Source organism: Pseudochaenichthys georgianus, chromosome 16 (assembly GCF_902827115.2).
Source record: "Pseudochaenichthys georgianus chromosome 16, fPseGeo1.2, whole genome shotgun sequence".
Taxonomy (NCBI): Eukaryota; Metazoa; Chordata; class Actinopteri; order Perciformes; family Channichthyidae; genus Pseudochaenichthys; species Pseudochaenichthys georgianus.
This window is the reverse complement of record NC_047518.2, coordinates 34,174,013-34,198,245: the sequence shown is the minus strand read 5'-3', so window position 1 is coordinate 34,198,245 and position 24,233 is coordinate 34,174,013. Positions and strand designations below refer to the sequence as shown.

At 40.1% G+C, this 24,233-nt stretch overlaps 1 protein-coding gene across 1 annotated transcript; it reads left to right on the top strand.

The window, feature by feature from the left end:
• The first annotated feature begins 498 nt into the window (after window positions 1-498).
• Window positions 499-23,438, top strand: drd2l (dopamine receptor D2 like). The gene is made up of 8 exons (XM_034102952.2): window positions 499-701; window positions 11,484-11,870; window positions 13,980-14,089; window positions 15,642-15,778; window positions 18,671-18,891; window positions 19,432-19,515; window positions 20,629-20,983; window positions 21,537-23,438. Exons 2-8 carry the CDS (start codon window positions 11,511-11,513, stop codon window positions 21,731-21,733), a joined length of 1,464 nt encoding a protein of 487 aa, XP_033958843.1. The 5' UTR covers window positions 499-701; window positions 11,484-11,510; the 3' UTR covers window positions 21,734-23,438.
• Window positions 23,439-24,233: the final 795 nt, after the last annotated feature.

Here is a 24,233-nt window from a genome sequence, read left to right as displayed (position 1 = left end):
TCACGTTTTTAGCTTAAGCCTACTATGAAATAAATGGAAGTAATCTGTTTCCACTTCAGTTAGAGGTAGAGGTTTTTTAGGATATTGTTAGATGTGTCGTGTTTTTCCCTGGAAAATGTTAATATAATTCCTGTTTCTTTTTTCTCTATTTAAATGTTTTGAGTAGCAGATTAATATTAATTGATACCTGTTATTGGAAAGTGTGGTTTTTGGCATTTTGGTAGAGATTTGACTAGAGGAGTCTATTATTGATCTTACTCTCCCCGATGTAAATATGTCAAACCGTTCACTTTGTGCATAGCCTATCTCCCATACGTGAAATATAACTGGCTCCATCACAGCCAATAACGAAGCAGTAGTTCTTCTTCGACGATTATTTCTTCTTCTCCAAGTATAAACAACAGAAACTGCGCGAAACCAACCTCCTTTAATCTTCTCCAATCTCCAACTATCTCCATCCTCCTCCTCGTGCGAGCCTCTCGCGCTGGACACCGCGAGTAGGGAAACCGACTGACAGCCGACTGACAGCGGGGACTTAACGAGTGCATATTGTGCCCAAGTGTGTGGACCGTTCACAGACGTCCTGCCTGAGGTCAAGGTGGGAGATTCGGCAGTAAATTGCGAGATGGGAGGCAGCAGCCTGACAGACACCGGTGTTGTTCCTGAGAGGACCTGGATCTGAGCAGCTCTGCCGGGAAAGGGTAAGTGTTTCAAACGCTTAAAAAAATAGAGGTTGAAAATGCAGAGTGTAATTGCTATGTGGGACTTCTATTTAGTCTATTTAGAGATAAACTCGTAGTAGGTAATGTTCAGTCAGTAAGGGGACTTGTTGCTATAACTTTCACACCTTTTAATGAGGGGTTTTGTTGTGCTTTTGGAAGAATTGAGAAGTTTCTGTTGGTGCAAAATAAAACATGGCAGTGTTAATGACCGTGTGTTTGAAATTAGTTATTTGTGAAATGGAAAATACATTTTACGATTTAAAACTACAATAATTTCGAAATATGGCCACTCAAAAACAGGTCTTAGGCCATAGGAAAAACACAGAAGCAGATGATTTCAGATGACAATATATGATTTATAGTTAACTAAACATGTCAATGACAAATAATAGACCTAGATCTAAAATGTACAACTAGTGTATACAGATGTCACTAACATATTGTTGGTGTATGGCTCAAACCAACAATAGCTGATAACCAAAACATAATTCCTATACAATAAAACCATCGTAATGATGCAGTGAAATCATCTTGCCTCCATTCTGGTCAAATAAACTAATGGTTTAATGAAGTTTCTCATTTGTGATACCCTCTGGTGGCCAAAGGGCTGCGAAGTTTGGCTTGGAGGATTTCTTTAAGGTAATGAAGCTCAGTTAAATAAAACATATTGAAATTCAATGGACTGAAATGTGAGATATCAAAGAGCAGAATGAACCTATTTGACAATTAGACATGTGGTTAAGTGTGCAAATAACAGCCAGCCCTAATAATGACATTTAAATGTTTTTCTACCAGCTGTTACGAGACAAATTCTTACTTCAAGTACTAATTCAAAACCTAAACACACTATTTTTGCTGTTATCCACCTGTTTTCACACACACCAGTGAGGCACTTTAGAGCCTTAACAGTTGTGTGCTATTTCAATTCCTGTGGTGATTTAATTTCAAATCTGCGCATATCACTTGGAACTGACTTCCAAAAGCTGCAGTCTCTCATTTAAAAAAAAAAAGATGGAGGAGATGCAAAAATTGCTTCTTGAATAAAAGATGTTTGGGGTAGGTTTGAAGCGTCGCCTCCGGGTGGAGGACTCTCCATGTGTGACTTGGTGATCAAATGATTCCCTCTCTATTCTATTAATCATCCAATCAGGAAGACGTTATTCAAAGAGAGGGCATTTATCATATCACAGAGTGGATCCTCACATCCTCTTTGTATTCCTCTGCATCTATTCTCATCTCTTTTATCGTTTCGGTGGCAGATCACTATCCCTAGGAGAGGTTTAGATGGAGCTGAATGATTATTGTAAGTCTCAATATCTAGCCTGCACTTTAAAGGGGACCTATCATGCAAAATGCACTTTTGTACGTCTTTTATACATGAATATGTGTCCCCGGTGTGTCAGGGAACTTACCAAGTGTCAGAAAACACAACCCTCTCTCTTTTCCTCCATACCCAATTCCCAAAAAACGGATTTGAAAAACGTCAGAAACGAGGAGCTCCGCCTATATGGGCAACTCTCCACCTATCAGGAGGAGACAGGCACGGCCATTGCCGTTCAAAAGCGCTGAATACGCTGTAGTACATATGCCAAGCCTGTAGGTGGCGCTGTAGTCTGCCACAAAAGCAGCGAAGAAGACTTCTCACAGAATCAGCCCTTGCAAAAACAGAGCTAAAAAAGAGCAAATAGAGCGAAATAAGGCATGGCTAAAATGCATGATCTAAAAAAACTTCACAGACATGTTTTATATAGGTATGGCCCTACAATATATTATTCAAATATAGCATGATAGGTCCACTTTAAGTTAACGATAAAGCAAACAAATCCACTGTCTCTTATCTCAATTTAACTTGATTTGACGCATGGTACCCTGTGTTTAATTATGTGAAGATTTTTCTTTTACTCCCCCCCCTTGTCACCCACTAATTACTGTAGGTGTAGGGCTCTGCGATTATGGCAAAAATCATAATCACGATTATTTTGGTCAATAATTGATATCACAATTATTAAATACGATTATTCATTGACTTTGAAAACATGCATATATTGAACTTTAAAACAAATACAAATAATAATTTGAACAGTATCTTTTGATTACCCTGAACGTATAATTCAACTGAAAAACTTTAAATAAATAATATCAAAATAATAAATACCAATAAACAAGATTAACAAATATTTTGGAGCGCACTTCCAAAAGCTACTAATCATATATAAATATGATAAATAAAAATAAATTAGACCAAAATAAACGAGATCAAATATGTTGCAGTGCACTGTCACAACCTACTGTACCAAAGCAAAATAATATTTGTTTCCGATTATGTTGTTTTCGTAATTGTGGCAGGCCAAATCGTAATTGCGATTAAAATACGATTAATTGCACAGCCCTATAGGTGTAGAATGAGGTATCACAAATCACCCTTTTCATTATAAGTGATGTCATGGCTCTGCACAGGCTGCTGATTTACTGTTTATTACTAGCCATACGAAGACGCTACTGTGGTTCATTGCTTGATTGCTCCAAATAGAGGTGCATTGGCATTCTTTGGGCAAAATAAAAAACAAACTTGTGATCCCTTGTGTATTTCCTATCTTGTGTAACTTGACGTACACAGCCATGCAATTTGATTTCTCTTCAAAAGTCACTGGCTGCTTGTTAAAAACGGGCGAAAACGGGAACATAAGGAGTTCTGGGAGTGATAGAGAGTAGAAACGAGGGTTGAGAAGTGTGAGACAACTGTGAATAATTTCTGCCCCAAACTCTGCAGAGAGCTGATTATACTGCAGCCGAACATCCACATCATTCCCAGAGGCTGCGACTCATTCCTGGCGCTCAGTAAAAAGAAATTAAAGATTTATCGCTGGCCAGTGTAGTGGAGGGTAACATTTGTAGGAGTCTTGTGTTGTTTATTTTTTCAAGTTAGTTGGGGGGCAGATGAGGCCAAGGATGTAATAGACCTGTCAAGAGTCTCCGGAGGAGCTATAGAGGAGGAGAAACAGGAGATTAGACTCGGGAGGAGGAGATAAGAGGAAAAGATGGACCAATGAAGGCTTGTCGATGTTATTGAAGGGAGAATAAGAGGAGAAAGGGCATCAGGACGGAGAGGTCCGCTCATAATGAACAAACTATAGGGTACTGAAGTGTGAGAACATAACAAGAGATTGGAAATATTACAGGAAATAAGATAATATTACTTTTTTTATTAATTAAACACAACACATGACATCAATCTAATCCAGCGTCATACACTGAAAAGACTGAAACGTTGACTTTAATTAAATGTTTTATCTCAGGTTTCACCGACTGTATTATGTTGACATTATACATTTAATTAAAGTCAACGTTTCAGGGTTTTCTTCAGTGTAGTTTAGGATTTATGTTTTTGCACCATATTGTGTTTAATTTACTGAATATATTATCTTTGTTTTGGCCAAGAGTGCACAACATGGTTATTAAAGTTGTTCCTGTTAGACCATACATGCATTTTGAAACGTGTGTGACAGAATAATGGATGACGGACCAGAGTCCCAGCCTGAGGCACAGTGTGGACAGATGAAGTTGAGATGGGTTGATTGACAGTTGCATCAGCTAATTGTCTGAAGGCAGAGGTCATAACGTGAAGAGCAAAACAACATAAAGAGAAATAACTACTGCAGTGACGATAAGTGTTGATATACAGAATGAGTATTTTAAGATCTCTTTAATTCAAAATGAGTAGGAGGATATGTTTGTAATTACATAGCTTTTATGTTTCATTTTCATTTTAAGTCAAAAACACATCACCTCTTCTGGTTTATTCTGAATAATTAGAATATAAACTCGCATTGATCTAACTGCATTGATTTTCTCAGACCGACTGTGTTTCCCTTTGTGAATTCCTGAGCAATGTTACGTCTCTCCACACTCAAATGAGACGTTGCTCCTTTCATAATGAATGTGAATCTGTGCAAACCAAATGAAGGTTCTAGTGACCGGCAGCATCAGAAAAGCAGCTGGGCTGTGGCTCACTTTGTTCCCTTTTGTTCGGGTAAAACCATGTTGCTCACCTTTAAGAAATGAGCTCTGAAATGCAGATGAAATACCGTGGACGGGGTCCTTTAATTTAACACATTAAAAATGAATTTCATATTACAAAGCTTAGTTGAATATTCATTGATTGTGATTGGTCAATTTGGACATTCCAGTAGTCTGCTATTTTTTGCTGGCATACCACTGCTACGGAGGACGCTCTGATCAAGGGTACTTCAGTATTTTTTTATAATATTTCAATATATCTAACTTTGTATTTTGAAAAGCACAAAACTTCAGATTCACAATGGCTCAAATATCCCCAATAAAGGGAATAAAAAGGAAGGTAAAGAGCAGAGCGCTGGACATCAGAGAAGTCAACAGAAGACAGACAGGAAGTAAACATTAACGGGAAAACAGTGTTGGCTCAGGCAGCGTTTAAAAGACTGGTTAATGGAAAAGAAAATGTGAAGAGACTTGGACAGTTATTGGATGGAAAACCTCGATCAGTGCCGCCGTCATTTAAAGGCTCGCTGCTGCAGCTCCAGCCGTCACGCAGCAGAGCAGACCATTTTTTCTGAGCTGAAGCAAAACCGTCCTTTTTAAATCAATAAAATGAATCTGAAATCAATATTACGGGTCAAGTCGCTGGTTTATTTAGTACGTAGCTGTGTAGTAAGCAGGATAATGCGCAGCTTTCTTAGCCGTTCCTTCTGTATACATTGAGTTTCAATACGTTTGGTTGGATTGGGAAAGTTGAACTACGATTAAGGTTAGCTTTAAGGAGCACAATGCTTCATTGTTACTGAAAATAATTGGAGAAGTTTCCAACCCAGCCACCATCATCTGACTTTCCACCATATTACCTTACTGCGAAGGTTTTGTCATTTTGTACAATTACATTTAAACATAAGGCTCATTAAAGAGAATATTGGTTGACATGATGGCCGTGCTTCGGAGCATCCCTTATCCTCTGCATTACTCAAAATGTTCTTTTCCTTAACCATGCGTTTTGGGGAGTAAGTGAAATATATGTTAATTCAAAAGTACGGTTTTAGGCAATCAGACTAAATGTGAGTGATTTTATCAGGTAGAGTTTCACATTAAAGCTCTGTTGTTGTTTGAAGGTGAAGTGAAGCTTCTTTGTTGTAACGGTACGTCCACACGGCAGCGTTGCGTTGAAGCTTGCTGCTGGGCGTGTCTGGCGTGCAACCAACAACCAATCACATTAATCCCCCGCCCTGGACACACAAGCACGTGGTTTGATTGGCTAGCGCTTGTACTGGCATATGATTTGATTGGCTGGCGCTTCCGTCGATGCTTGAAAAGTTAAACTTTTCTTAACTTTCGAAGCGAGCAACGGAGGCAAAGAGACGCGACGGAACCACAATGCAGTTCGGCGTGACGTCACCCCATTCAAAGTGAATGGGAAGCGTATCGGTTGAAGCACGCAATGCTGCCGTGTAGACGTACTGTAATGCTGACTCAAGATGATTTTTAGGAAAACTACAAGAAGCTTAAAATATCCTCAAGACATTTTTAAGACAATATTTTTAGCACAGAGAAACCTTTTTCATATGAATGTGAAAACAGTCTTTATATGTCAAACGTAACACAGTGAAAGTTAGACATCCACGTCAAGCAACAATAAGAAAATCACATGTTTGTGAGGGGAGGGGGACTTTAAGGTCGGGTAATATCATGAAGACGACAAGTGTAAAGTAAATCCATTATAAAGGAGGATAAGTCTGAATTTGAGCCTTTGCACTTCCCTCAATGTGTTGTTGTGTTGTGTCCTTTCAAAGAGTTAATGTAGGACGTGCTGCAGTCATTTGAAAACACATCTCACCGAAACAACGGCAGCTTTTTCGATAAAAGATGAGAAAAGCGTAACCAAGGTCATTTTAAAATGAATTCATTGGGAGAAACCATTATTCTTAACATTATCTTAGCATATACATGTCTCTCAAAGCAAGAAAGATTTTTTTATCAGACAGGAGGCTCACTCGAAGGGCATTTTGTTTTTTATCATTTTCTTTACCTCTACTGCCTTGGGTTGTTTTTGTTCTTTGGCCATTATTGTTGCTATGAGACCTTTTCAGTCTGAGCATCAACCTTTCACTTCAAAGACGTTCACTGGTGCCTTGATGTGTTGCCTGCTCTGACCATCACTAATCTGCTCTGCTTCTTCTTCACTCCTTGGACCCGTTTCTGTGTTTGGTTCCAGTTTTGTTGCAAGAACGACATTGCAGCCATTCACTATAATCGGTATAAATCATACTCCAAATGTATTATATGTTCGAAAATTGGTTTGTTAAAAAAAAAGAAGAAATAAATGATTTAAACTTCCATTTAGGCGACGTCCCACACTCTAGCATGATACATGAGAAAGGAATCATTATTCCCAAAAGTGCCCGGCGATTTTTTTCATTTATTTATTGATCCTTATTAAACCACAACAGTACAATTAGGCACAACATATTTTATTAATTTGTTCCTTTCTTTGGCCCTCTGCCAATGGTAAGCTTCGGTATTATAATACCATCATTTGTCAGGACATAGCTCTGCCTTTAGACTGGTTTCTATTTATATTGTAAAGTTTGAAAAAGAGGACACATTGCTCCCTAATTACAATTTGTTACAACAGGCATGATTGTCTACTTGAAACCTAAACAGGAACCTATGTAAGTCTGCACACAATTTTTAAATATTATTATTTTTAACTGATATAATTGAACTGTTGTAAAATATATATATCTTCAATTACTTTTGAAATGTTGCTCGAATGCATTTTTCTTTACCATTTGTTGTCAATTGTCAGCCAAGTTAGAGCATGGTATCTTTACAACAGTCCTACATACAGTCCCCCTGTAAAGGGGGGGGGGGGCTCTCTACAACGTACAATCATGAAAAACATTAGAAAATACACAGCAGTCCTCTCTCTCTCTCTCTCTCTCTCTCTCTCTCTCTCTCTCTCTCTCTCTCTCTCTCTCTCTCTCTCTCTCTCTCTCTCTCAGCTCTTTCATTGTACCCGTCTGTTATTTTTAGTTTTAACATTATTTAATTAAAGGGAGAAAAACACATGAACTGCTCTTGGCAAAGCATGCCACAGTACTCGTCTTTTATCCAATTTAAGAAGGAAACTGAGGCGAGATAAGCTGTTGAGTTCAACTCCACACACATGGCTGGCAGAAAGTCGATTTGTTTTGATGCCAGGGATAATATATTTGATACGTTTGCTGTTAGTTTGAAAGCCTGGTTGTTTTTGGGAATGATATCATGAATACGTTTTACATTTGAATATCATTTGGGCAAAAGCACTGCTTGAAAAACAAGTGATTCAGTGTGGGGGTGCAACTAACAATAACCCCCATTATCACTTGTTCCGTTAGTGTTAAAAAAACAATATGTCAACTACAATTTGAGACAAATAGAGCTGCTTGAACAACAACTCTAACGGAAAATCCATTATCGAAAGGTCGCTGTTTTCTGCAAATTGACTAATGATTTAGTTCCCTTTACTGCACAATTTTTGTAATGAAACACTTCTGCTATTTTGTCATGAATCACCACCATGACATCTATGTTATCTGTGGTTGTTTAGATTCTGCAGATCAAGAATAACGTTTATTAGATGTTTTCCATCGATAACATAATACATTCTACAGTACAGTACATACATGATGCAGGCCTTTCAAACTTTTCCAGTTTTAGAGTGCTTTTAGAGTGCTTTCCAGTTGTTTTATTTTGTATTCAAGCCTTTAAGCAGCATTACCCAACCCATAATTTACTGAAGGCACTTTAGCAGACCCAGAATTGCGTTCTTCAGATGAACAACCCCCCCCCCCCCCCCCATCAGTCAAACACGCTGCTGCCTCCTGATGCGATTGGACTGACCTCTATAATAATGTCTGTTTAAGCCTTAACCCTGAATCAAATCAATATCCAGCCGTGTGAAATCAATACATGTGCTGAAAGCGATAGTGTCAGAGGTCTAAGCGCTACAGGTTGGGATGGGTTATTGATTTTTTTAAATTTTATTCTTAGCTCATCTTGGACATGTGTTCGCAGATCCCAGGTCAGGGACAGAGAAAGAAAGGTGCTGTGAGTCGGGTTGCTGGCAGGGTGAGATTCTCACTGAATATTCTCATTGCCTTGGGACTGAGAGATGAGTTCTTTCAGGAGAAGATACTCCAAGTCAGTACACAACTTCTTGTCAATGATAAATATTGTGTTCAGCTTTTTGCATGCTGGTTGTTGGAGTCGGAGCATCGAGATAGAGGGATAAGAGAGGGGGAGAACTCGTATATCCTCTTCATGTCTCCTCTGCAGGAACACGGAGCCTTCAATAGTTGGTTACTAATGGAGAGTTTTATTCAGGAGTTGACCCTTTTCAGAAGATGATCTCATAAATCACATTGGACTAAGCTGTTTCTGTGTCTTATCTTTCTGTGAACAATATTTATCAGCTAAACGCGGCGACATTGCAAACCAACAAATGCTGCTTTCTTTTATAGGTCTATATATTTTAGACAGGTTGTCTGAAGGATGCTGTACTCCTTCGCAGAGCATCCTCACTCTTTGGCTTTAGATCAAACTAAAGGAGAGAATAAATGTGGTTCCCTGCATGCCATATTTCTCATTAAAAACAATTCTCTATAGAAATCTGTTTCGGAATAGATCTAAAATGATATTTTAGTTTGAAACATTCGTATGAGTATCACGCTCGTCCCGTTCTTTTACATTTCAAACATCGCTGTTAAATGTCTGTAGTTTGGACCTTTATGCAGAACAGAGGCTGACCTTGGATCTGACGTTAGTTATGGATAGAACAGTTTCATGGTCAAGAAATATAGTTTCAAAATATATTTAAAAAAACTTTTTCAAATAATCTATATTCGATGGTCCAAATGTTTGCCTCCAAGTCCCTCCAAAATGTGGATTAATACTTTTCTATTGGTCAGGAGAACTGTTGTTTCCTGAGCTCACCCGAAAGAACACAAATTGAATTGAACCAATGATTCTATTATGTATATTAAAGGATTGGTCTCTAATGACCCAGATGGAGAATATGGTGACAGCAGTCAATGAATAAATAATTAATGAAAAAAACCACAGCGATGAATAAAAACTGGAATAGATTCATAAAAGGACACAGGTGAAAGGTACACTTTAGACCCCCAGTCACGGTATTGAGCATTGTTATTAAGAGTGGGTGCCATTTTGTTTGTTTAGTGCTCCAGGGCCTAACAAATTACATTTCTTCTAGTTTCCCGCATGATCAACCCTTGGTGGCAGAAACGGAGGGTGCAGTACTGTGACTGGCAACTAGGACAATTGTTGGCATGTGTTTTTAAAATGTAGAATTATGTGCAAAGTTGTTATTCATCTAGACACAAACAATGCGTTCAGATGAACTTTTGTTTGTTTACAAGATAGCAAACCCTATTTAAAACATCAGTTTGTTCTTCAAAGCTTTAGTTTGAGGTTTAATCGGTATTCAAACTGTTTTTATTTAGAAAAATAAATGAATTTAAGTTACTTCCTTAAAATTACCTCATCAGCACAAGTGGCTAAAAAGACCACGTAGAGATCTAGAGAACTATTATGTTTTTTACAGTGAATAATTGTGTAAATATTTAATATTTTCTGTGTATATGTTTTGATTTTGACGAAACACCATCTATGTGGCGTAAATATTTTATAGCTCCAATGTCGAAAGCACCAAGTTGGGACCACAGGGTGCCTTTAAATTACACAGATCAGCCAGAGCGGGATTCTGCAACACGGCTCTTGTTGTATCTACAGAAAGAACAGCTCCAGGTGGGAGAGCAACATATGTTTTGTGAGCCAAAGTCATGTCTTCATCATGTCGTTGTACTGTCTACATGCAGAACAAGCTGCATTTCTGAAAATAAGGCAATATGTGCATGTTTTCGACTTACTGAAAGCTTTTCAAATGATAAATACGATCTTTTAGCTTTTAAATGTATTTAATACGGCGTGAATTAAACATTTGTATCGAGCTGTAAAAGCTTTTTACAACAAGCCCATAGCGTTTGTAAGATTTAAAGACCGTCACTCGCACTGCTTAGTGTCAGGTCAGGTCGGGTCACTCCCGTAGCCTGAGGGCATTGAGGTGCTTTGATGACATCACAGCCCGTCTCCAAACATCCCGATCTTTCACCACTCTCTCAGACCCCACCACCACTTTCCCCGTCCACCTCTATTATTTCCGTCGGCCATTCTCCCCTCAGCCTTTCTGAAACTGTTCTTCCCTCTACTGCACCGTACATGATGGTTATTTTCTAGGGACCCATTTATTCTTGTTATGTGTCCGAACTCTCTCGTCTAGCAGTTTCCATCGGCGGTTCAAGAGACATATCAAATAGCCAGTTACCCTGGAGAGCCTGGGAGAAGAGAAAAAGTCACTCATTTGATTTCCTTAAGGTCATATATTTTTCTAAATGTTTGTGCATCTTTCATTACCTCTTTGATGAGCCACTATGTGGGATGACACAGAAACATAAACTGTTTATATATAGGCAATATGCAGTATTTTTGATGTCTTTGTAAGGTGCCCTGCGGAATCTCTCTCTCTGAAGTGATTGGGGCACTAACATTTTTAATAGATCTCTCTTGACGTCAGATTCACAATTTGAGTTGGATCTATTGTGAAGCGCTGTATCGATGGGCTCCTCAAAGGGTCATAACGTTTCTCCTCCTCTGTTTGTGTCATCAATCTCTCAGCCTGAGCATGTCCGCTGGAGCCACACCATGACTTCCCTCAACGAGTCAACCTCCCCTCCCTCCTTCCCTCTCTCTTCCTTTGCGCACAATGTCTCCCACTTTATCACCAACGACCCTTCATACTCCCCCATTCCCTTCTCCACTTCCTCCTCGCTGTCGTCGTCTAACTGCACCATGTCTCCGTCGGCCTCCTCTCCTCCCTATAACTTCTACGCCGTTCTGCTGGTGCTCCTGATCTTCTGCGTGGTGTTCGGGAACGTGCTGGTGTGCGTGGCGGTGTCGCGGGAGCGCGCTCTGCAGACCACCACCAACTACCTCATCGTCTCGCTGGCCGTGTCCGACATGCTGCTGGCCACGCTGGTCATGCCCTGGGGCGTCTACCTGGAGGTGTGTGCGCTCTTTTGTGTGCTGGTATTGATTTATTGTGTGTCTGTATGATCAATGATCCTCTGATACACCCTCAGCTTGAGGCAGTGGGAACTAACTGTAGATAGAAATGTTGTGGATTGGGTGGATTTCAACACATGGAGAACAATTGAAGGAACGTCATGGTTAAGAGCCATTACAGAAGATATGGAAATGAAATGGAGATTGAAGCTTTAACAAAGGTTATGTTACGAATAAAGGCTGCATTTATAATTATGTCCATTATAGATACATTTTCTATTTTCTCAGTTGATTGATGAGTCCTTATAGAGCTTTCAAAACGTGTTAGTTTTAGCTTTAAAATCAATTAATTTACATTTCTGATCTCCTGCTACATTATGAACCATCCAGAACTCTCAGGTCTTCTGGGACGGGTCTGCTTTCTGTCCCCAGAGTCAGAACTAAACATGGAGAAGCAGCGTTCAGTTATTAAGCTCCAAATATCGTGAACAAACTACCAGAAACCTGCAGGTCCGCTGCAATCCAGACTGACATTTGTGTTGTAAAGAACTTTGAATTGCCTTGTGTTGAAAGGTGCTATACTTCGGGAATAGTAGAAAAAGCCCATCACAAGGCCATGTCATGTAAGTGATTAATGTGTATGACCAAAACATGTTACTGTAAGTTCTAATCACATTAGACAAAGAATCTTGTAAAAAGCTAAATAGTTCCAGATGAATTGTCCGTCAATCGACTGAGAGCTCTGTAACAAACCACACAGGAAGAGTGAAGGTGGGAATAAGAGGAATATGAATGTGGAATATGATCCCATTGCCATATACTTAATTATACATTTACTATTACATTTTCAAAAGCTTTCTGTCATCATTAGCATCGATCTTCCCTGAGCCTTCAACTGCTGCATCCTCCAATGCTCCGATCCTGATGCAGATTTTATAGTTTCTACCATCAGTGCAACTCACATTTTCCCAGAGCCGGAGGGGACGTACAGTATTCAGATTTCTCATTTCATCTGGCAAACAGACTAAAACCCAGAGATAATTGGTTAACTCTCCTACGAAACAAAGGAGAGGAGAAAGTCATCTGCTTTAGAAGATTGCTTTGGAAAATGTTTGATATTGCTGCACCAACAAAAAAGGACTCAAACGGTGAAATTAAAACGTTGCTGAATAATTCCCTGATTAAATTAGGCTCGAGGATAGAATAAAAATAAAACTTTAATTGACTAATTAGGTCTAGGGAATTATAAACAGTTTCTCACAGACATTTATTTTGGCGTTACAGAAACACATACAAAGTTTAACTTAATAATAAACAGTCTGTAAACATTTTAATCCCTCAATTAGAATGCTACTTTCTGCCCTCATTATAATGATTTTTTTCTGTGACTGGAATTAAAAACATTTCTCACAGACAGAAAATGCCTTTTATATGCAAGGTGCACAATTTCAGACAATTTCTCACAGACAATGAAAATGTATTGGCAAAATACTAATTACTACATATACCCTGTTGCCCGTTAAGTTGGAATAAGACACAGACACATTCCTCTTTTTATTCCTATTCACACACACAATCTTTATGGGCAATTATGGCCTAAAGCAGGGGTGTCAAACTCAATTTCATCGTGGGCCACATTAGCATTATGGTTGCACTCAAAGGGCCGGTTGTCACTTTAAGACTATAAATATACATTTATATAATATATATTAAACAATGTATATTACATGATTGGCACTGCATTGGATTATTATCAGTTCTGGTAATAACTAATAACGTCTGAGAGCAGAAGTCAAATAATTGAAAGCAAATATTCAACAATTACACCAATTGTTTTGTGTACTATATTGTTTGCAAGCTTTTGTGGGCCACATAAAATGAGGTCACGGGCCGGATTTGGCCCACGGGCCTTGAGTTTGACACCCCTGGCCTAAAGTAAAGAAATATATAATAATATCATTAAATATCAAATACCTGTGAGTGATTCAGCCTGGTTAATATGAACTCTGCTCCACAAGGGCAAAACCAGTAAAGGAATTACATCCAGGCTGAAAACTATTGAAGTTAAAGTAGTGTATTTTATATCAGTTTATGTCTGTTTTGTTGAAGGTGGTGGGAGAGTGGCGCTTCAGTCTCATCCACTGCGACATCCTGCTCACGCTGGACGTCATGATGTGCACGGCCAGCATCCTCAACCTCTGTGCCATCAGCATCGACAGGTGGATCCTTCAAATAACTTTACTCTCATATTACTCTTTAGTTTTATTATTCATTGAACGTCTAACAAACCCACACTCGACGTCTTTCTCTCTTCTTTTGTTGAGAAAAAGACCATTCTCATTCCATCCAGAATGAGAATGGAAACAGCAAAGATGACAGGGAATCAATAATTGCTTTCTTAACTGTGTACTCTCCCCTAACCTTGATATTAATTGGTGCAGTTTGGGCTACAGACACTACTTTGGAAATAAATCTTTCCTGCAGCTGGACACCTCACACCCTGTCATCATCTGTTTGTCCTTCAGCAGGAAGCTACAGGCTTCTCTGCGTCTTTTACTATGTCCCCTGTCCAGCCATTAGAGTGGATCAAGGAGACTGTTTTTGATGGTTTGGTGTTTCACCTTTGTACGCCTAATGGGAAGTGACCAGACGCTCTAATTACAAAATGACACATTGACCATTGACCAGTCATTTGGTGGAATAGCAGATGATAGCGTCTAATTGCATTGTCAAAGCCGCAAACGGGGAAATATACACCGCAGTTACAAAGTTGTATCGGCTTCCTGCCTGAGCTATTTAATTTAAAACAGCTACTACAAGGTTAAAGTGCTGACAACATTGATGTGAGAGTGCTTACATCCACAACAGAACAAGAGTTTTTGTATATGCAGAGTCCTCCAATCGTGGATGACAGAAGGTAATTAGCATAAACCCAAATAAGGTCATTATTTCTCATTGCTCTCATACAGTATGGTTTGACAGAAATGGGAAAGAGAATGTGACTGTGTGTAGGGATGGGCGCCGAGAACTGGTTCTAAATGGTCCAATCTATCAGAATTATGCCTGAGGTTAATACATTACATTCACATTTCATTTAGCTGACGCCTTTATCCAAAACGCGTGCATTCAACCATGAAGAAACCAAAAAAAAAAAGCAAAAGTCATTACATTTTTTTTTGCGATGCTGGCATGTTTTTGTCGAGCTGCAAAACGTTGCTGCTGGAAACTTGCAAAAAGAAGCTTCTGAGTTTGGACGTAAGTCTGCAACAGTTTGATATTGCACCAGAAATGTTTTACATCTCAACAAGTTCACACAGTCTGCTGAAGGGATTTAACTCGTCAGGCCCATCAAAAACATATTTACAGACTTCCTGATACAATCATCTATTTTATAGCTTAGTTTCATGTTTAGAGTCCTGGGTAACTCTGTGTTTTGCTCTTATTCAGAAAGACAGCTGTTCTCTTAAGTAGACTGCACAAACCTGCTCTTTAAAGTAGACAACGCTTCCTTCATGTTGACGTGCTAGCAGGTGTGTTGTGTACTTGTGGCCATGACAGTTTGCATCTGAGGGGAAAAGTGGTTAGTCTGCGTTCTCTCTCAACTGCTCGAGTTTACTTTAAAATATGTGTGAACATGACGACGGGATAATAAAGTCTGAAGAAGCATCGATGTGTTTTCACTCCATGGAAAAAGGAGTTCAAATGCAGGCACCGTGACTGAGTGAGAAGGAGGCATGCTAATCTGCTTTTCCAATCTGTGTGTGATTGCAGATACACAGCAGTGGCCATGCCGATGCTCTACAACACCAGATACAGCTCCAGGAGGAGGGTGGCGGTGATGATTGGTGTGGTTTGGTTCCTCTCTTTTGCAATCTCCTGCCCCTTGCTGTTTGGACTAAACAACACAGGTAACAGCTTCTTCTGATGCCTGCATGCCTTCAACTCGACACCCATTTATTTATCCAACCAGGAGAAGTCTCATTGAGATGAAAACAACGATTATACAAGAGATAGGCCAATATAGGCAGCAGCACAGTTACAGACAACAAATTACTAACCCTAACAAATTAAAAACTAAAACAGATAACATTTTATAGTCACAATCAGAGATGTCATATTCGTGCATCTAGACAACGGCCCGCTTCTCGGTCATTAAGAAGCACTTATAATCTGTTAAGAGAGACCAGCCTGAGTTTAAGCTCATATTGAAGCTGGTTTCAAGCAAATGGAGCAGCGTAACTAAACGCCCTTTTCGCCAGCTCAGTGTGGACTTTTGGGACAGTTAGTAAAAAACAAGTCCTCGGAGCAAAGCCAATAAGTTCCCATACTTTTCTGAAGGTTTTAAATCCATACATAAGGTGAAAGAAGACCAAGAATAGCCTAATAAAAAAGGATTTGCCAATAGTTTAGTCAACGGTCGGTCAGCGCAGACCATCCAAGACGAGCATACCAGAAACCATGGTGCTTAAGGTTTGTAATACATCTCAGTGCCAGTAGTTTGTAATACATCTCAGTAGACAGTAGGGCTGTGCGATTATGGCACAAATCATAATCACGATTATTTTGGTCAATAATTGACATCACGATTATTAAATACGATTATTCATTGACTTTGAAAACATCCATTTATTGAACTTTAAAACAAATTAAAATAATAATTTGAACAGTATCTGTTTAACTGTTGATCACCCTGAATGTAGAATTCAACTGAAAAACGAATAAATAAAATAAATGATATATTTATATTTAAATAAATAATATCAAAATAATAAATACCAATAAACAAGATCAACAAATATTTTTGGAGCGCACTTCAACAAGCTACTAAACATCTGATAAATATGATAAATAAAAGCAAATATGTTGCAGTGCACTGTCACAACCTAGCAAAGCTAAATAATCGTTTTTTTCGATTATGTTGTTTTCGTAATTGTGGCAGGCCAAAATCGTAATTGCGATTAAAATACGATTAATTGCACAGCCCTAGTAGACAGTATCCGGTGGCATTTAGAAGATGCATTCATATAAACAACACCACCATGATCTAGCACAGACATAAAGGTTGCAGCGACAAGCCACTTAGTTAGATGTTGATAGCTCCGCCCCCACGGCACAGGCTAAAGCTGCGGGGGAATAGTGAGTGATGTGCTTCTCTTAAATGTTGCTACCTCATGGAGTTGAGGGATGGCATTGGGATGCTCCGATGTACTCTATGCTCTCTATACTCTAAAAAGAAGATATGAACGGAAGCATTGAAGCACCTTTCATTAGCAGTTAGAAAATCATCTAGCTTTTATCAAGCACTTGGATACTACCTGCTCTATTAGACCCCAGCTTCAGTGCTTGGTGAAACCCGGAGTGGCATAGCGGAAATGTCCTTATTTTCACTTATGTAAAACTAGATAGTTTCACCCCGCCAGGCCCTTTAAAGGTCCCTTCAATTCAACAATCCCAAAAAGGAAAGATGCTGATCTTACAGTAATTTTGGAGATATGGTCTTTCATGGTTTAGTCAACAGCTGTTAAGGGATGTTTACCTAACTTTGCAGTTTTCTTCATGGTCCTCTGAGGTGTTATTTAACTCACTTTCAGAAGAGCAGCATACACACTTCCTTATGCACGAATAGACCCTACATTATCCTGATCCATCTGTCCTTGAGTTTGATGAGCAGTCTTTGATGATATGGTTAAAAATGATCCTATGCGTCTGCCCAGTCAACAGTCCCTACCATCACTGAGTCAGCAGATTTATATCCACAGTTTCTAAAAGAACACACAAACAGAGCATTCAATCATTTCCCCCTGTGTTGCTCTCATCGGGGGAATGACAGGCGACGTCGGTAGCATACACAATCCTCGATTCATTTGTTGTTCACAAAAGGATCAAGAGTGAAGGTAATCTTCCTGAGCTGCGAGGAGACACTCTGAATGTGCTCGCACTGAAAGAAGATCACTTGAGAACAAGCTGAACATTTGTGAGGGTTCACAGAATCACTTTGATCAGTTCTGGGTCAAGACACAGCAAGATTCTGTATTATTAAAACACATCCTCGGTAACAGGTCGCCTATAGATTACAGAACACTGTTTGAGTGTTACTTATTGTGATGATAATATTTGTATTAAATTAATCACATGGCAAATGCACTCTAATAAACAGAATTTCAGTTGTTGAGAAAACAATCCACTGCACGGTACAGATTCTAGCAGTATAACTATTTTTAATGGAATTACAGATGTTCACATTTCCATATTTTGTTAGCGTTTTAAGCACTGCTCGTCTACGCTGGTGTAAAGTATGCGGCTCAGTTTGCTTTTGGAATCAGAAGCAGCAGGAGGAAAATGTTGCCCAAAGATCTCTTACTTTCAGTGAACAAAAACTTGGCAAATCCAGAATGACATGACAACTCCATCTGCAGAAGAATAAAGTTTGATATGTTTTACAGCTCAAATAAGTTTCTAAATAGAGCTTTTTTGTCCACTGCTATTACCTCAGCTTTTGGGTTGTCTTTTTTTGTAGTTCACATCAATGCAATGTAATGTAATGCAATGTAATGTAATGTATAGCAATGTAATGTAATGCAATGTAATGTAATGTTGGGAAAAAAGACTAGCTTTTCATATATACATGTTTGTCATGTCATGGGCAAAAAGGGAATAAGTGTGTTTCTCATTACTCAACTATGACTTTATCATATATTACGAATTGAAACAATAAAATAACTTCAGTTTGGCAATACATATAAAAAAAGTGAAATAATATGTTTTCGTAAAAATGTCACTCTTTGTCCTCCCTCCATTAGCCAGCAGAGAAGGCACCTCGTGCAGCTTTGCCGACCCGGCCTTCGTGGTGTACTCCTCCGTGGCCTCCTTCTACGTCCCCTTCATCGTGACGCTGCTGGTGTATGTGCAGATCTGCGTGGTGCTGCGCAAGCGAGGCAGACGCACCGCGCCCCGGCGCAGACACGGCCTGCTCACACAGGGGGGGGGGGCTGAGGCCGGAGACAGTCAGCGGCACAGGAAGGTAGAGACACAAGTCTGCACGTACACTGAAAAAAAATGTGTACGTGCTTCTTTCAGCCCTTTGTTGAAGACGTACGATGTTTACACACAGGGAAATGTTTCAACTCAATTCTCAACACCATTCAGATTTCGTGATGTCTGCGGTGTTATTTTGTACGCAGTTCTTAAATCCAGTTTGACATGTTGTGTTTTTTTTTTAATTGTTTGGGCGTCTCTAATATCAAACTAAAATATTAGTTATTTCCACAGTGCAAGATATTAAATGTCAGTAACCAACACAATCATTCGAGTAGTAGAAACAAAAGGACAAAATCAAACATTTAACTTGAAGATGAATCAATATATCGGCATATTATACTATATTCACTGAGTCAAGCTTATTACAGATGCAAACATTTATATGTATGCTTTTGCTTAAATGTACTAGAAGGCTTAAACTAAATTGAGCTACTCTTATCAAAAAGGTTTGTTCATGTATCACTACCATACATTTTGGCTTTTCTGAGGAATATATTTTATATTCTGCCTCCTTCTCTTTCAGAACAAGTGCACTCAGCCAGAGGATGTGAAGTTGTGCACTCTGATCCTGAGGTCGGACACCGCAGGCCCCCAGCGCAAGAAAGTGGTGAGTCTCAGCATCACTTTTCAGATGTTCTCATGCTTCTCTGGCGATGCTCTGCTTGATCCTGCTTGATCCCTGCTTCTCCCTTTAAAGGTCACCTATTCTGCAAAATCCACTTGTTCATGTCTCTTCTACATCAACACGTGTCCCCTCTTCTTCATGTCTCTTCTACATCAACACGTGTCCCCTCTGTGTAAAGAGATTCTGAAAGATTCAGGAAAAAAGATTCTCTCTTTTTGTCCTGATCCAGTTATATAAAAACCTGTCTGAAAATGAGCTGATCAGATTTTGACCACTTTATGAAGTCATAACGATATTTTGGCTTGTGTAACCATTAGCCAATCAGCAACCAAGGTAACCCCCCCCACCTTATCACCTGGATCTCTTCCTAGAGCACCATTGTGTTCTTTTTTGACCTGATCCACCACTACACCCCTTCCCGCAGACTTCGTTCATCAGAAGTGAACCTCCTCTCTATCCCCACACGAACCAAGCTCCGAACCTGGGGGGACAGAGCCTTCTCCATCGCTGCCCCCACCCTCTGGAACTCCCTTCCACAACACATCAGAGACTGCACCGACCGCCCCACTTTCAAAACACTGACCAAAACACACCTCTTCAGATTGGCTTTTAATTTGTGAATTATGTTGTGTTGCTGTTTTAATATTTATTTATTTTCTTCTTTTTTTTAATTCTACTTTATCATGTTTTATCAAACCACTGTAACGCGTCTTTGAGCACCTGAAAAAGCACTTTGAAATTAAATGTATTATTATTTTTAACCAATTATCTCTCAGAGGGGAGTGGCCCCTTATTTTCATCTAAAGTAACAGACAGAGAATCAGCACTTTTGGAACAGGGCTGAAACAGAGGGGATTCTGGGTAATGCTACAATGATCTGTTTGGTATTTGGAGCCAAACACTTCAGAGACATGTTTTGTATATATCTGAGACCTATAATATATTGATGAAAAACCGTACAATAGGGGACCTTTAACATCGACTAATGTCCCATTCAATCTCCTTTGTTCCATCTTTATCAAGCATCCACACCTTCTATCGTCCCCCGATGCTTACCTCCCTCACCACCCTCCCTCCTCCCTCTCTGTGTGTCAGACCCTGGTGAAGGAGGCGATGGTCCACCCCCTGGAGGTGGAGCCGGGTCGGTTCCTCCCTCAGACGGAGCAGAGCCTGGCTCCTCCCCCCGCTCCCCAAACCTCCTCCCACTCGGGCCGGGCCAGGATCTCCCTGGCCATCTCAGTCGGACCCGCCCCGGTCCTTCCCTCCACCGTGACCCGATCGGCCCTCATGCCTCGACCCCCCACCCTGGAGGACGGCATGAGGGGCCGTGAGGGGTGGAGGGAGCGCAGCAGAGGCAGAGATAAATGGGGGATCACCAAGGAGAGGGTGAGGGGGAGGCTGTCCCAGCAGAAGGAGCGGAAGGCCACGCAGATGCTCGCTATCGTGCTCGGTGAGCATTCTTGTTCTAAAACAAAACCACTGAAATGCGTAGTGCATGGACCGAGAAAGACAAGCAAATCAACGTAACACTGTAATATTACAAATCAACAACACAGATACGATTCTCATTTATTTATTTTATTTAAATTGTATTTATATAATTAATTACATTTCTTGTTTGTTTTATCTGAGTGTTCCAGGGTATTCTCTGACGGTTCACCACTGCTGTACACACACTCAGTACACTCGTGGTCTGTGTGTGTGTGTGTGTGTGTGTGTGTGTGTGTGTGTGTGTGTGTGTGTGTGTGTGTGTGTGTGTGTGTGTGTGTGTGTCTGTCTGTACAATAAGACCATTATTATGTACACTAGTCTTCATAAAACACGTATACATGCTATATATATACTCACTAACATGCACTTGGTAGACAGGTATTTATGAATTGTTTCAGCAGTTTCATGGTTTTCTATGATATGAAAATCCAGTAGTTAGCAAGATTTTTCATTAAATATTTCCCCGTAAAATGTGTTCCTCCTTTACTCCACTTCCTGTCTCGGTTTCCCAGGCGTGTTCATCATCTGCTGGCTGCCGTTCTTCCTGACCCACGTGCTGAAGGCGCACTGCAGGAGCTGCTGTATCTCGCCCTCGCTGTACAGCGCCGTCACCTGGCTTGGATACCTCAACAGCGCCGTCAACCCCGTCATCTACACCACCTTCAACATCGAGTTTCGCAAAGCCTTCATCAAGATCCTGCACTGCTGAGAGCTGGAGAGATGCGGAGAGCCAACTGTCAAGATAAAAAAAAACATAAACGCCTGACTTTGGTTTGAGATCAGAGGTGAGAAAGACGAGGAGACAGAAATAAGGAGTCCTCGGTGTTGATACACAGGGAGGGGCGGGGGAGACACAATAATTTGGACGACTGATGAGCAAGCTTCCTGGGAAATTATAGTCAGACGAGACATGTGTAAGAGAAGACTGAAAAAGAGAGTGTCTGTCAGGTGAGAGACAGCTACAAGAACACACAGTGTGGGATATTTATGGAAAAGTAGACATACACTGTGTACACATTGTCTGAATATGTGAGGAGTCTGAGGACTGATCCCCCCACAGCCTCAAAGACTCCGAGACGTGACTGTCGTTCCAATACTTGATTTGTTTCAGACTTTCACTGTGTTTTCTTGTAATCTTAACAAAAGGCATCTTGTTATTTGCTTGCATGTGCTCGTCTTTCTCGGAGGACTGGAACAAGTCGATGCAAAGAAAATAAACTACGACCATTACAAGCGTTTTTTTTTTTAATGCCCGAGGCTTGATCATTTTCCACATATTTTTAAAACCTACTGAAGTTACATCAAGAAAGAAATATTGATTTTGTGATTAAGCGTCCATACAAAACAGCAGACAGAGACGAGAACTGTTATCTAATTTAATGTGAAGACCTTTTTCTTTGAATGAGTCTCTCCATACATGTAACATTTGGTCTTGTAAATAACTAATGTTCTTGTTAAAGGGCCCAAGTCATGCTTTTCTGGTTATTACCCGTCCTCTTGTGTGTTATGAAGGTTTTCCTGCATGTAAATGGTCTGCAGAGTCACAAACCCTCAAAGTACACCCTGTAGCGAGTAAAGCTCTAAAAGACCTGTCTGTGCTGCCCCAGAACGCCTCGTTGGACATTTCTCTTTTTCCATTGTTTGCTTCCTGGGTTCTGTGACGTGTGAACACCCAAATCAACAACAAATGACCGGATTGCCCCAAATGGACCAATCCGCGGAGCACCTCACACACCAGGATCCCTTGGTTAACTAACAGGGAGTCCCCATTGACGTGCATAGAGCTCCCTGAACGCTGGTAATAGACGAGTTGAGATGGCGGAGAAATGCTCTCCGCAGACCCATTCTCACAGCGTTATAAACCTTTTTCTTACTCAATATCAAGCCACACTTATTGTTTTTACTTCGGCTGTGAGTGTTTGTGTGCTCAGGATGAGTTTCGCTTGTTCTCGCTGTATCGCCGACCTGGAAACCTGTCCGCTCCTCGCAGCAACGAGCCTCGCAACGTCCCAACCAATCAGAGCACACTGGGCTCACAAGGAGGGGGGGCAGGAGCTCCAACTCGCCGTTTAGGACAGACAGTGAATACACATACTTTACAGAGATGCTGTGAGAAACCAATGTGATTTTGGAAAATTGCACAATTGAAATCTATTCTAGTAGATCTCAACAATGGAAATATGATCAGTAGAAATGGCCATGACATGTGACCTTTAGGAAGAAGTTTTGCAAGTATTGTACAAACCATTGACACGAATGAACATTTTTCTTTTATTGAGTATTTTGTTTTCCTTGCTAACTATATTCATGCCAAATGTGTTCTTACCTTAGATGCTCGGTATACATTTGAAGTTGAGTAACGTAAAATAAAGAAATATACACATCTCAAAAGAGTGCAATCATAAATGAAGCGCCACCAGCTATAAACTAAAAGCTAATTTACTGATATTTATTTATAGGATTGTGAGGTGCATCTGACCCCCCCCTCCCTCTGAAGAGGAAGAGGTAGTAGTAAAAACGCACTAAGAGCAGTTGGTATTCAGATGGAACTCCACATGCACACAGAGGATTTCAGATGAGACTTCTGAGAGCCTACGTCAATATGGTGGGAACATTTCACCATAGGCTTTTCCCCTGTTTACACTGATATTTGAAGATGGAGAGTGTGTGTTTGTACATATAATTTCCCAAAAGTTTGAAGGAAGTTTCAAAGATTATTTGGCCCCTTTTCTCCTTGAACATCTTTTACAAAATCATGCCTCAAAACACAACTTGTGTTGACTCTTGTTTGTACTGTGAAACCTATCAATGATATCTATTGGATTTGAGAAAGGCAAAACAGTCTGTGGTACAAAGGACTAGTTTAACATCTGGGGAAATGTGCTTTTCTTCGAGTGAAATAAGTAGATCGTTACCACTATTGTGAGGGATTAATTTTGTCTTTACTTAAGATATTTGACCTTTCGGCCTGTTGACGTTTTACGACCGAACCCCGGTCAACTCTCGGTCACAGAGCCATAGAGTCAAATAAGTGATTCAGTGCCTCCAGGTGGTCACGTACACCTTCCCCCAATATGTGGGTTGACTCTTAGTGAAGCTAATTCAAAGGTCTGCCAAGGTGAGAGGGTGATCAGAATTGACATGACAATGCACCCGTGCAGTCAGAACCTTTGGTTGCTGTGACTTGTGATATGAATTCTCCGGCCGAT